This window comes from Pogona vitticeps, chromosome 1, assembly GCF_051106095.1.
Source record: "Pogona vitticeps strain Pit_001003342236 chromosome 1, PviZW2.1, whole genome shotgun sequence".
In the NCBI taxonomy this organism is placed as follows: Eukaryota; Metazoa; Chordata; class Lepidosauria; order Squamata; family Agamidae; genus Pogona; species Pogona vitticeps.
The window spans coordinates 275,190,070-275,204,504 of NC_135783.1; the positions used below are offsets into that span (position 1 = coordinate 275,190,070).

General features: G+C 41.9%; 1 protein-coding gene and 2 long non-coding RNA genes across 6 annotated transcripts in view; 2 read left to right on the plus strand and 1 right to left on the minus strand.

Moving 5' to 3' along the window:
- LOC144585842 (uncharacterized) overlaps positions 1-14,435 on the plus strand; it is a 757,174-nt gene that overhangs the window by 581,396 nt on the left and 161,343 nt on the right. The window lies entirely within an intron of this gene.
- Positions 170-6,857, plus strand: LOC144585848 (uncharacterized). Its single transcript, XR_013540433.1, has 2 exons — positions 170-2,548; positions 3,650-6,857. It is a non-coding gene; the product is annotated as an uncharacterized LOC144585848 (long non-coding RNA).
- Positions 12,353-14,435, minus strand: part of LUZP2 (leucine zipper protein 2) — a 484,579-nt gene continuing 482,496 nt past the window's right edge. For all 4 annotated transcript variants that reach the window (XM_072985873.2, XM_020790416.3, XM_072985874.2 and 1 more), the window contains one exon: positions 12,353-12,783. In XM_072985873.2, coding sequence (XP_072841974.1) covers positions 12,679-12,783 — 105 coding nt within the window. In that variant the 3' untranslated portion in view covers positions 12,353-12,678. The remainder of the gene's footprint in view (positions 12,784-14,435) is intronic.

Below are 14,435 nucleotides of genomic sequence, written 5' to 3' on the forward strand. Positions count from 1 at the left end.
GTTGAAATGGAGAAGGGGGACATAAAATGGAGAATAAATATGCCAAGCCAATAAATATGCAATTATGGCAACTCCAGTGAAGATGTTCTCCTCTACACAAGGCTTCAAAAATTTATCAGTTGTCTGAAATTTCTTCACAACTAGGATGGAGAGAATCTGAAGGGGGGGGGGAGTGGCTGTGTTGGTAAAACTTTAACTGACAAAGTTTCCTATCTCTATTCAGGGCAAGAAGAAAACTGCTTTTCATTACACCAAGTGTAATAATGAAGTTATGGACAGCAGGGCTGCACCAAATGTAGCATGTGGCCAGCTGCTGTACATACAATGTTGGGGAAGGATGGCCATTTTGCCCAGCTTGTTTTCTCCGGCCAGGGGTCACAGAATGGAACACATGAGGAATCAGAGTAAGAAAACAATAAGGCTTTATTGCTTTTGAAAGCAGAGTATTACTAGCACAAAGTATATGCACAAAGTGGGTCTCTCTGAATAACTAGACAATTACTCTTTTATAGTTCTGAGTGGAGAGTTCCAAAGTAACCAACTGAGCTTGTGCAGGAATGCATAAAATAAAAACTGCTGAAAAGCAATACTATAACAAGAACAATGCAGCTTTCTCTGATAGGCTATTCAGACTACATCAGGAAATGCTTTATCTATTATAATGCCTTTGTTTGACCTAACCCAGTGCATACAAACTTCTGTATGCACTCTAAATCCAGTTATGGACACCTGCCTATTCCTTCCACATTCTACATCCTATCTCTACTCCCTCAGTAGTAATGCAAGATTGTGCTATTTGCACAACCCTTTGTTAAAGCAGTGCTCTTCATGAAGAAAGCCTGCCTCTGCCGTATCAATGCCAATGCTTTCACAAGCAGTGCAGTCTTGTGCTCTTACTCTGGCAGGGCTTTCTGCTCAATAGGATGCTGGCCTAACAAATTTCCAGAGGTTCACAGAAACATATCTGAAGCTTGGCTCTTGTTTATATTCATTTTCTTTAGCAAAGCCTTGCACAACAGATAGTTATAAATAATTCCAGGCTGTTGCAATTAGCATTTGTTACAGTGCCTGCATCTATGAAATTGCAGTATTCATCATCGGGATGTACACAGCAATCTCTTGTTTTAGTATGAGGGGCCATAAACATTACAAAGCAGAGCTCTTTCTGCGTCTCCTGATGTAATGGCTTCCAGGCTGGTGAGCACCACGCTTGATGATGAGTTTTCATGAATCACTGCCCTATCTCTTTCCAGCTCCTGATGCAGAAGAGAACTGCATTGGGTATCTATTGTACACCATGGAACTCTCTTCTTTTTAAGAACACATGTTTTTTTTTTAAATAGTCATATCCCTGCTGGCATTGTTTAATTTTTTTCCTTAACTCTGTGCTCGCTCCATTCTTACTTAATCTATTTATTTGGAAGCTAATAGTTACCTGTGACATGTTCTGCTGTGTACTCATAATTTTGAGGATTTAAGCTACGTACAATGCTAATTGTCTTGCCTGCAATTCTGTCCCTATTTTTCTCTTTCATTATCAATAGGGATGTATGTGGAATCAGAATCATGTCCAAGGCTTGACAAGCTTGCTTTGATCCAGATTTCAACTGCTGTCCATTGGCTAGAGGCGCTAAAGAAATGTTTGAGATGCTGCATACCTCAATTTCAGGTTCAGGGTGCTGCCCACCTGCACTTCTGTGGTAAAGAACTGGGACCAGCCATGCCATTCCACGACCCTTTCACCTTCATTATTCTAAGGTTTTTTTAATGAAAATCTTTGAAGGGGATCACACAGCCAGATTGTATTCCTTAACAATCCGGAATGCACCAATAGTAAAATTGTAAACACAAACACAGGCTTGGAGATCAAAGGGAGTGGGTAAGAAGGAAGAAAAGCAAAGACTGCCTAAAATCAGCTCAGCTTCCTTCTGGGCTGGGGGGTGGGTGGGGAGAGAATATCTGTTTCAGAACTTCAGCTGATTGGATTATTACTGAAATAAATGGAGCCAAAAGGGTATTCAATATTTTGAGGGTGGGGACCATACTAGTAGGCTGCAATGAACTCTATATGAAAATATTGGATTTTAGGTTCCTACTCTTAATGAAAACTTTCTTTTCTAGAGATATTGGTGGTGATACCATATGAACAGACTTGCCTGCAAATTCAGTAGACCCTGTGCTTTGCAGACCAGAGGGTTATTTCTGAGAGATTTTATTTGTTTCAATTGTAACGGGTGCGTGTTATAGTTTCCATGACCTGGTTGTTCCTTAAACTCTGCTGAGCCAGCCCTCTAAAGTAAAAGGAACACTTTAGAACCAAGGTGTATGAGGAATGCTTAGATAATAACAGGACAACGCTTACTCTTTGTCACCTCTGATAGATTGAGAACTGTGCAAAAAAAAAAAAAAAAAAGCTGGCAGGGGCTTGGATGAAACCAAGGAGTCCATCAGGGAAGACTATATCTCATATAGAGAGGTGAGGGCCAAATGAAGTGTGGCCTTGGTCATGTGGTTAGTCATGGTATGAGTTAAGTGATACCTAATGCAGGTGAGTAGATTTTAAAAGCCCACCAGTCTCATGTCTAAATCTTGATTTGGCTTCCTCTTCATGCTACACTGCCTATAATGTTTTTAATGCTGCAAACAGGGGAGATAAGGAGCAGACCCAACCTTCTTTGAAACATAATCAAGAGTCATGGCTGTATGGTGTTCTGTGAAGCCAGTCGTTCTGTTCTGGTGCTCTGGTGCCAAGGTTTTAAGGAAGGACTTTGAAGGGCTCCTAGCCTAGAGAAAAGAGAACATGTTGTTTCAACAAATATTGACCCATAGTGTTAAAGCGCTATCTGGGCACCTTACAATATGCAAACAATACTTTACCTCTCAGCAAGCTGTGTATTCATTTTACAGACCTTAGAAGGATAGAAGGATGAATCAGCCTCAAGCCAGCTACCTAAATCTGTCAGGATCAAACTCAGGTTGTGAGCAGAGGCTTAATTGCAATACTGCAGTTTAAGTGCTGTACCATAGGGCTATTTCTTGCATGTGTCGGTTAGAGCTCAGTATGCCCATTTTTCTTTATCCTTGGTAGCCTATAATATTTAGACTTGAGACACGTGTTTTGAAGGCCATTATTTTCTCTTTCTCCTGGATGATTTCACTGATATTAATCACTACCTCGTTTACAGTGATGAATTTGGCATTGCGATTTAAGCAACAAATGGTACTTTCATGCCTTCACTTCCAGAGCATAATGTTCAGAAGCCTATCTTCATATTTCTTCACAATGAAAGCAAAAATGGCATCTATTAGAATACAGCTATCTTTCTATACAAAATTAGCTGCTTGGCTTTGCTGAAAATCGTTTTCAGTTTTTTAAAGCACCTTTTAATTTAAACATTTGAGACGGGATTCATTTAAAAACAAAAATTCAGTTGCAAAAGCTTTTCTGTAAAATGCATACGTCTGTGAGGCAGAAAGTACTTAAAAAGTGTATTTATGGATTTAATTATAATGCTTACCAAAGGAGGAAAAATAATCATCATAAGATATTAGAATAGAAAATTACCCGAAATGCTTTTGTCTTTTAGCTGTCTGTTACTCAGATGTTCCTCATTTTTTTTTCACATTTATGCATTTTAACTACTAACAGGAGTTCCCCATGGACCAAAAAGAGAGGGTGCTTCAACCCAACATTATTACCCTCTCCCCCTCCAGTCATGGATTGTCTGTGCTTGCAAAACATAAACCATGGAATTCATTGTTTTATGGGAGAAGTTGCAGATCTTTAAGCAATTTAGTCAGAGGTATGCAGATTGGAGGAAGTAAGAACAAACTGTCATATTAGACAACATTTTGAAGTGGCAATGGAGGCCTGGGAGCCACAATTGCTATTGAACTGTGAGCAGAAGCATGAGGAGAGTGCTGATATCAGAGACAGCACCTGTGCTAGTTGCTGATAGCTGTTCAGTACCTATGTGTCTTCACAGCTGAGGTGCAATTTCACACAGAAATATGTGTTGCACATAGGAAGCTTCCACAGACTATTGGTCATCAACCTAGTATCGATGCATTTCTCTAAGATTTGAGGCAGAATTATTTCTCCGCCTCCTTTGAAGATGCTGGAATTAAACCAGGAATATACAATCATCTGCTTTACCAGTGTTGTACAGCTATCAGGTTACCAGGGGACAGAATTAATACAAATGTAGTGGACCAGCTTAAATGAATTCGAAAACTTAGGAAAATTAGAAGAGTTTTGCATGGAGATGAGACAACATCAGACCAGCCAAAGAGTGAGCCTTCTCTCTCTCTCTCTCTCTCTCTCTCTCTCTCTCTCTCTGTGTGTGTGTGTGTGTGTGTGTGTGTGTGTGTGTGTGTGTGTGTGTGTGTGTGAGAGAGAGAGAGAGAGAGAGAGAGAGAATGCATTCAGATGACATCAGAATGGGCAGAAGCAGCAGCCCAGGTTTCCAGCATATTTGGTCAATATACCCTTGAGGTAATCTGCTCCTAAAAATGAACACAAACTTCATTTGTTTATTTTCACCTCAGCACTCAGCCAAAATTCATTCATAGAAGAAAATGCTCTGTTTACTACTGTCTGAATGAATTTCTTCTGCTCAACACTAGGGCAATCTTGCACAAAAAAGTGCCAAGAGTCAGGTGGTAAATTTGCCGGGGGGGGGGGACTGAATACCTATGCTCCTCTTTCCACAATAAAACTCTTGCAGTCACACCAGCAAACTTTTCCAAGTTACTCCTTGTGAATTTTGACTCTTTTTCCTTTTGGTGTGTGTGTTTCAGATGATGCATAGCCATTATTGATTCTTTTATCCCCCCTCTGTGCTATCTCTGCATCAAGTCTCACCTGCCAGGAGGCCTCTTTTCTTTTCTTCTTCTTTTACATTGGTATCCTGTGTGCATGGCTGTACCGATACTTTTTCTGGCAAGCCACCTTGTGTTGCTTCTGCCAGTGATGCCATTTTCCTGCATGTCCCTTTATTTTTTAAAAAAAATTTTTTAGTAAGCAGAGTGTCAGTGTGTTGGAAAACTTATGTCATCAACCCTTCACTTATTTGTGGATTCTTCCATCAGGTGGTGCTCTTTTCCATGAGCCCTTTCCTGTTTTCCTCTTGTGGTAGAGCTGCAATGAAAACAAAGCCTGACCACAAGTTTCTCTGCTGCAAGAGGCACAAATGCAGCAGAGAAACTCATACCCATCAAGGAAATGTTTTTGAAACATTGATGTAAAAAAGGGCCCTAGAGACATAAACAACTCAGAGGGTTGTTTATTCCAGTACAGAACTATAGCCAGTCATATCACATCAAATTTAGGGAAATGTTGCAATAATTCAAAATCATGTCAGAATGTACAGTCAGATATATGTTGCGTGATCACAACATAAAACTGCTCAGGGAGTAAAAGATGCAAAAAAACAGGGGGGATTTTCCTGGTGTGATCATGGCCTAAACTGAGGAAACATAATGTTGCAGAAGTGAATAAAGGTACAGAAAAAGACTAGGACTCAGGAGACCTTGTTTCAACCATGGAAACTCACTGGGGACATGAAATTAGCAAAGCCATTCCTTAAATATCTCACTTGCCTTGAAAGTCCTGTTACGGTCACTCTAGGTTGGTTATGACTTGGCGGCACATAACAACAACAACAGAGTGCACTAAAAGTTTCTGATTCCATTGCTGCCCTGTACACGGAGGATGACAAATCTGAAGAGGAGAGCCCACTCTATCTATGGGGACTTTCCACATGAATCAGAACTCTGGAAAATCAACATCCCAACTAATAAATAGAATTTGCACAGGTGACAGGTGCTCTCCTCTTCATTGCCCTCCATGTGTAGGAGAGTGGTGAAATCAGAAACAGTGGGAATAGTGATAAAAGTGCTCCCTTTTACATATGATAAACATAATTGCTTCAATAAGCACCAAACTAGACTTTTCTGTTACTCCAGGTTGTGGTGATGATCATGGGGTGATAACTATTACAAACATAGTGGAGATGTCTTGAAAGTAATTCTGGACAGTAGCCTTGTAATTATATGGGAAGAAGAAAAAGAAAATGTTATTTCACAGAAAATGTCTTCTGAGAAATTTTGCCCCATAAAATCTTTCTAACAGCTTCCAAATGCCTTCCCAAAAGGTAATTGTGGGTATACAATTTGTATCTACTGCACGTGTTTATAATGCAGATCCTTCTTTATGGTTTCTGCAGTGGGTAGGAGGGAGAGAAACATAGTGGTAATCATAGTTTTCCATAGTGGTAAACTATAGTGGTAAACATAATGGCTCCAGGAAAAAGGTAAATCTAATGCTGTGACATAAATTGTCTTCTCGTTTCCCTGGAATGTTATTTCCTCCTAGAAAAGACTTTCACATTTCTGCTTCATTCTCATAGCCCATTGGATTTGTTGGTATTATATTTTTCTGACCTTAACATAACATCCCAACATGACCAAGGATGCTGCATTTATTTTTACAGCTATCCATCTCTTTATCACAAGATTTTTGCTTTTTGGAATGCTGTGATCAATAAAGCTTACTGAAGTGTTGGACCAAAAGGTAGAATTAGAAGGTGCACCAATGTGGTTGTTATCATTTTTCCTGGAAAGTAATGGCAAGTTAAAAAAAAAATCCAATGTCTTTAATACTGGGTGCTGTGAGATTGAAAGTTGCTCAATAAGGGAAAGATTTCTCCTCATGTTGATAGTTGGATAAGCAGGGCCCTACACCGTATCCAAGAAATTGTTGTCTGTAAAACAGGCCAAAGAAGAAAGAAAGAAAAAAAAAAAGAAAGAAAGAAAGAAAGAAAGAAAGAAAGAAAGAAAGAAAGAAAGAAAGAAAGGTTTTGCATGCAGGAGGGGCGTGGCCACGCCCTCAAAATGCACAGTGGCTTTGCTCTCCTGGCCCCGGAAGAAGCAAGCCAGCTGGGCCATGTGACAGGGGTGAGGGCTGGCCCTTACATGGAAGGGCCAGCCCTTCGTTTGTCCTCTTTCACTTTTGGCAGCAAGATGGATGGACAGAGTTGGTTGGATTGGAGGCTTTGGAGACCGGTTTGAGGGGGGTGGCCTTGCGCTCCCTCCCTGTTCTTTATTGCCTGGCTTGTTGGACACGTGGGGGGGGACTGTTTAGACTTGGAATTTGACTGGGACTGGGAGGCTTCAGCGAAGCAAGGAGGGTGAGTGGGGTAGTGCACGGCGGGCGCGTTCGCCCTGCCACGCGCCGAGAGTTATCACCGGGTCTCCCCTCCTCTTTGCACAGCAGTTTGTTCTGTTGGGGAACTGAGGGGATCGTTGTTTTGGGGCAGTGGCTTGGTTCTTTCACCTTCCCCTCCTTCCACTTTGGGGCTCTTTGGATCAGGGCTTTCTCCTTCCTTTGTTGAGGGGATAGAGTTGGATGGAGGATGGGAGGACGTATCAGGAGGTGCCTGCTTTGCCTGTTTGCTTTCAGATTGCAGTGAGCCTCCCCCCCCCCGCTTTGGTTGCTGATTTCTCTCTCCCCGTTTGAGCGCCTACCATGCTGTTTGGTGTGTTGGAGTGTTGGGAGAGGGGGAGGTTGGTTGATAGCCTACTGCCTGGGAGACGGGGGATTTATAAGCTAATTTTGTGGGCTGTTAAATTACTTTCGTTTTTGGTTTAGGGAAATTGTAGGCTATTCAGTTTAGCAGGCACCATTTTGTTGAGTGAGGTCTTGCTCTTGCAGATCCTGTCCACTATTTTGAGGGGGAAGGGTACAATAGTAATTTGTTAAATTGGTTTGATAGATAGATAGATAGATAGATAGATAGATAGATAGATAGATAGATAGATAGATAGATAGATAGATAGATAGATAGATAGATAGATAGATAGATAGATAGATAGATAGATAGATAGATAGATAGATAGATAGATAGATAGATAGACGTAAGGCTGAAATGAGAGCACTTACACTGGATCTAATGAGACGTTTTAATGCCCTTGAATCTGAGCAGGGTCACGAGGTGAAAAGACAGACTGTGGACAAAGGATCAACGGCAGCACCTATGGGGGCAGGAGGGCAGAAACGCAAGAGGATGGAGGCAGCAGATCACCAGGATGCCGAAGGGGGAACTTCATATGGGCACGAGCCCTTTGATGAATCCTCTACAAGTTTGCAAGGTGCTGTTGAGGCTCCAGGAATATCTGGAGCCGCATACGGTGAGTACGAAGCCATGCACAACATGCAGGGTCAATCGGCCACTTGGCCGTGGGCTGGAGGCTTACAACAGACGTTTGCCTCATCCAATCCTTGTACATCACCTCCCATGACGTGGCCTGGTGGCTTTTGGCCCCCAATAAACCTGCAATGATTTGGATGGGGCATGCCCTATGCAAATGCCACTAAAGCAGCACCAGCTAATGAGGGTAAGAATTTAGGAGCTAAACAACATCCTTCTGTGCCTGATACGTGTTACAATACAGTTCCGATGGTGGCACTTCCATATTCAGACTATAGTATGCCATTGGGGGATCATCTGACTCCGGCACTGAAGGAGATTTGGAAGGGACAATACATTGACTTTTATGAGCTCCTTAATCAGTAGTTTGTGATCAAGGAGATCGATAAGGATGAAGAAAAGCTGAAGGAGAAGTACAGGCGAAAGAGGCCTGATAGGAATTGGACCAACTGGGTCACTGGATTTACTATATATTCGGGGGTACTGGTTAAAATGCAACCTTGGAGGGCATTAGCCCTATTCCAGTATTTCGACATAATTCGTAGAGCACAAACAGAATTTGAACGCCTGGCTTGGCTTCGTTACAACCAAGCATTTAGAATGAGGAGCGCAATCAGGCCCGAGCTGAGATGGGACGAGACACACCCTGGGCTTTAGTTGCAACACATGATGCCCGCCAAATGCAATTTAGGTGATAGATATGATAGCGGGCATCTGAACATAAAATCTACAGAGACCACTGATACCCGTCAAGGGGAGGGTCAGCCTTGGTTGCCTTGCTACGAGTTCAATAACAGAGGTTCCTGCACAAGGTCCCCATGCAGGTTTACCCATGACTGCCTTACATGTGGGGGAAAGCACCCTAAAATCACCTGCTTTAAAGCAGGGACACAGCAGCAAAACAAGATAGGGGGACTCAACAAGAAATCGGAAGGCGGTAGTGGTGCTCAGGGAAAGGGGACCCATGCCAATTAGAATTAGAACTGGGAGGAGGGATTAGTGAGTTACCTAAGGAGAGAGGAAGCAGAATACCTGATATTTAGGGCCCTACCTGTATCATATATATATATATATAAATTGTAGGGCTTTGAAATATGAGATATGGAACACCTTACTTCAGGATGGGGGATGCCTCAACAGCAGCTGCCACGAGGGGTAATGCAGAACAAATTAAGCATTTAGGATGTTGGTCGTCTGGCTGCTACCACAAATATATCATACCACTACCTAACGTATGGCAGAAGCTGTTTATATCATTTCAGGTGGTGAGACCTTGGAGTGACGAAGACACATCATGATTAATGGCACAGTTTCATCCATTGGGTGGCATGTGGTGCTGCATCTTCCCTATGTGGGAATGATTTGGGGGCTTGGTGCCCATGCATTATGTCTTGGAAAAGCATGCCTGGCATGAATTGGTTACAGTTTGGAAGAATGACATATTTGGAAAATGGGCCTCAGGGCATTTTGGTGGTACATTTGGTTGGCAATGGTTGGTACAGATCACCAGAAATGGCACTGATGTCTTGTTATACTGGAGACCGATGGAGTCCAACTGTCTGTTGCAGTCTTGGACATTTGCTGGAGGATATAAAGGGGGCCTGCTTTCTGAGCTTGGTCGGCTTGGTGGGAACATGGGACATAGCTGGGCTAGTCCTCATGCTGTGGCGGGTAGTGCGGGAAAAACTGGTTGTCTCGGTGTGTCCCTTTGATAATTATGCTAAGCCAACAGCGCATCGGACCTTCCGGCTCTGCGGATTGTGCGATTACAGGGCTGGAGGCAGCAAGATGCGCTGGGCCACTTTCGGACCGACAGTGATCAAATATAGATGGCTCGAGGTCTGGGGTGTTTAATAGAGGCCTGCCTGGTTTCTCCTGTCATCAAGACAGCTGGAACCTGGGGCTTGCCCATTGACTTATAACGATTTATTGGATGCCATGCAGTTATTATTTATTTATTTTTATTTATTAAATTTATATCCCACACCTCTAGACCATGTCTACTCGGGGCAGCACTACCGCAGGCCCCCTCAATTTTGGAATTGGTTGATTGTCTTAATCAGAATTGGTTTAATGAAGTGTGGTTCCTATTTAATCCCAAAAGTTATTGTCTTGCGTCTTCATTTCAGGGCCTGGGGGAGCAAAGACATATTTGTAATCATCAGGCTTCTATTCATTTCCCTTATGATTATAGTATTAGGGCATTCCAGCACAGCACAGGGAATTTTGGAAACATTCTTTCTGAACAGCTCTAGATGGGTGTTGAGATGTAATCTATCAAATATACACTTTCATAGATTAGCCTTTTGATCTGTGTGATGGTTCATATTTTGAGCATGCATGATCAGAATTGAAAAAGTATGTGAACTGCTGTACTCTAGTCTTACTAATTTATTTATAAAGTGAATAAAAAATAAGTTTTAAAAGCCACTCTTGATCATTCTGACTGCCCATATCTCCTGGCACAAAAAAAGCTGCAAAGAAAGAGTTATCAAATCTTCCCCTAGGTCTTAACTGAAGTTTGGGTAGTGGAAGAAGGGAATTGCCACTTGGCAGAGTAATGTTTGCATAGTGAAAGACGAGACATGCACACATGTCCACAGCCACATCAGGAGTAAGATGAGACAAACCTTGAGCTTCACCCATGATAATTTCTCTGAAATTTCTCTTCCTCTGAAATTTGTTTCAGAGAGAATTTCTTTTTAAATCAGATTTATTGAGAATGCTTGAAATTGTCATGGGAGACTATGAGGGTCATCAGCTGTTCCAAGCATTGGAGCGGCAGGCAAACCATTCAGACCAGCAGGCTGAGGCAACCCCAACTTTATTGATGATTTACAGGCCTCATTCCTTCACTGAAACCTCTCCCCCAAGTCTCATCTTCAGGGGGGCTTGTTTCTTGCCCTGGCAGCTTCAGTCTCTTCATGGTTCCCAGTTGAACTCACTGGGGATGAATGGAATAAGAACCATGGAGTGGCCAAACATCCTTACCCCAGGCCGTGCCCTATGTCCCCCTTCTGTGTAGGCATCAGTGTGTAGATGTGTGGTGGTGGTGGCAGTGGGGACCTCGCTGACCATGGTTTGAACACCTTAGCTGAGGCTTCTGGGTCTCAAGGTAGGTGGGCTCTTGCTTTCCCCTTGGGCACCCAAAGTTACAGTATGACCCTGGTACAGGGGTCCTTCTATGAAGAGGGCCAAACAGGCAGGCACCAGCATCTCCTTTGCATAAACCCAATACTTCTTCTCTCCAAGTTCCCCACTTCTGTCTTCTCTAACCTCAGGTTGCCCCACTCTATATCTTCTGCCTCTAACCTTGTGACTCCCAACTGTTCATACAACCAAGAGTGGGACCTTAACAGCTGCTTCTCCTTTCAGGATGAGCCAGCTGATCTCTGCACCCATCTGAGATCAAGTAGCCCCCATGTCCAGCAGGCCTTCCAGGAGCTGCCAAGTGAGATCCAGTGACCCACTTGGGGTGCCAGCTGTGACACCTCCCTCACAGAGTCATTTTTGACATAAAACTGGTTCAGATCAGTTGTGGTTTATGCCTAATTTATAATAGGTCCAGGGACTGATGACTCAACCCATGTATCTTTATGAACATGGAATCAAGGGGGGAAATGCCACACTCTTAATAAGTAAGCAGGTCAGCTGATGTAAGAAGATTGCTATATGATATAATTAGCAAGCTTTTGATAACATTGTGGCAACGTTTTAGACCAACTTTAGTTTCTGAAAGATTTAATGAGAACTTCACCTTAATTTCATTGGAACCAACAAAATGAGATACAGTTGTGATTAGTTAAGTTCCATTACTTTCAACTGAATTCAGTTACAGCTAACTCTTGTGGGTTATTTTCTATGTATATCAATGTATTAACAGGTTTCACTTTACTGAACAGACTGGATACTCTGAAGTTTCAGACAAGTTGCCTGGAAAAAGAGTGACTGTCATTTACATAAAATTGCATTTGGAACCATACAGATAACACAGTGATTTGAGACAATCAGAAAACTGAGATAACCACATATTGAATCATGGTTATCTTATTGCATCTGACTCAATGTGTGTGTGTACATGTGTAGTCACTTGTTCATCACTCTTCACCTTAGTATGCAATAATGATACTTATGAAACAGAATTGGTTAATAAAATAAAAATTCTTAATAGCATCTCTTTACAAAACAGTGATTTATAATAAGCAAGTTACAGGTCAAGGCAGAATAATATTTCAAAAAACTGGACTGTATTACAAAGCATTTCTTCCAAACATCCATTTCTGCTGGATTATTGCTGAAAGATACTAATCATCAATCTATTTCAGAAATTTCTAAACTAATTTACAAACATCCATAAAATAGTGAAAAAACTGCATGCTTTAGAAACGTGGTACATTTTCATGCCTCTGGACTAAAAAGATGACGATGAGAGCAAATGAAGAAGATCTTAAAGATAGCTGGCTGATGTTTACAGAGTCTTTTCCTTGATTTTAGCCAATTCTTCAGGATTGCTTTCTTTTCTCTCCGCGGTTCTTTTCATTTCTGTTTTCATCCATGGAGGACTGTGTGACTTCTGTTGTTGGATGGAAGAAAAATGCAATCTTTATTAAAATGTCCCTCTGTTTTGTTTTTGAACTGAAAATTTTTAAATCTGAAGTTCTTCCCATTTTGATCATCAAAGAAAGTAAAGAATTTTGATTGACTGTTATAAAAATGAACCAAACAACCTTCCTACCAGTCTACACTAGCTTAAGTGCCCATCCCAACCTGGTGGTGTCATCCATATGAATGCCATGTTTAGCCCAAACAACAACAGCAACAACAGGAGTAAATGGTTGAAGTCTAAAACTGAAGTAAAAGAAAGGCCACAGAGAAGGGGAAAAAAAGATAAATGCCACATGAAAACATTAGTTTGTATCAATTGGTGGCATCACACAAGCACTTTGGCTTTGGCAAGTCAAGGTTCCTGATTTTCATTGATATATAGAGTTCCATAGACCATGCTATATCTCTGAAATATGTTCCAAGAGGAAGTCCTTTTGAACCATGTGGGATATGACACAAGGAATGACAGTAGGTAAGACCTTAATTCTTCTATTTACCTTTCCAGCATCTTTTTAAATTAAGTGTTACCTATTCTACTCAGCCCCTTCACAGATTGCTACCTTGTCGTGGCGAAGGGGCTTGAGTAATTCAGAGAAGCTATGGACTATGCTGTGCCAGGACACCCAAGATAGACAGGTCATAGTGGAGAGTTCTGACTAAACTCGATCCACCTGGAGCAGGAACTGGCAAGCTACTCTAGTATCTTTGCCAAGAAAACTCCATGAACAGAAACAAAAGGCTAAAAGATATGACACAGGAAGATTGGCCCCTCAAGTCGGAAGGCGTCCAACATGCTACTGAGGAAGAGCGGAGGACAGGTACAAATAGCTCCAGAGCTAATGAAGTGGTTGGGCCAAAGCCAAAAAGACGCTCAGCTGCGGATGCACCTGGAAGTGAAAGGAACGTCTGATGCTGCAAAGAAAAATACTGCATAGGAAACTAGAATGTAAGATCTATGAAACTTGGTAAGCTGGATGTGGTCAAACAGGAGACTGACACAACCAGTGAACTAAACTGGACGAGAATGGGCAGATTCAGGTCAGACAATTATCATATCTACTATTGTGGGCAAGAATCCCGTAGAAGAAATGGAGTAGCCCTCACTGTCAATAAAAGAGTGGGAAAAGCTGTATTGTGATACAATCACAAAAATGATAGAATGATTTCAACACAAATCCAAGACAGACCTTTCAACATCACAGCAATCCAAGTTTATGCACCCACCACCGATGCTGAAGAGGCTGAAATCGACCAATTTTATTAAGATTTACAACACCTTCTAGAAATGACACCAAAGAAAGATGTTCTTGTCATTATAGGGGATTGGAATGCTAAAGTATGGAGTCAAGAGATAAAAGGAACAACAGGTTTGGCCTTGGAGTTCAAAATGAAGCAGGGCAAAGGCTAATAGAGTTTTGTCAAGAGAACAAGCTTGTCATCACAAACACTCATTTCCAGCAACACAAGAGGCGACTCTACACATGGACACCACCAGATGGGCAATACCGAAATCAGATTAATTATGTTCTCTGTAACCAAAGAAGGAAAAGCTCTATACAATCAGCAAAAACAAGACCTGGAGCTGATTGTGGCTCTGATCATCAGCTTCTTATAGAAAAA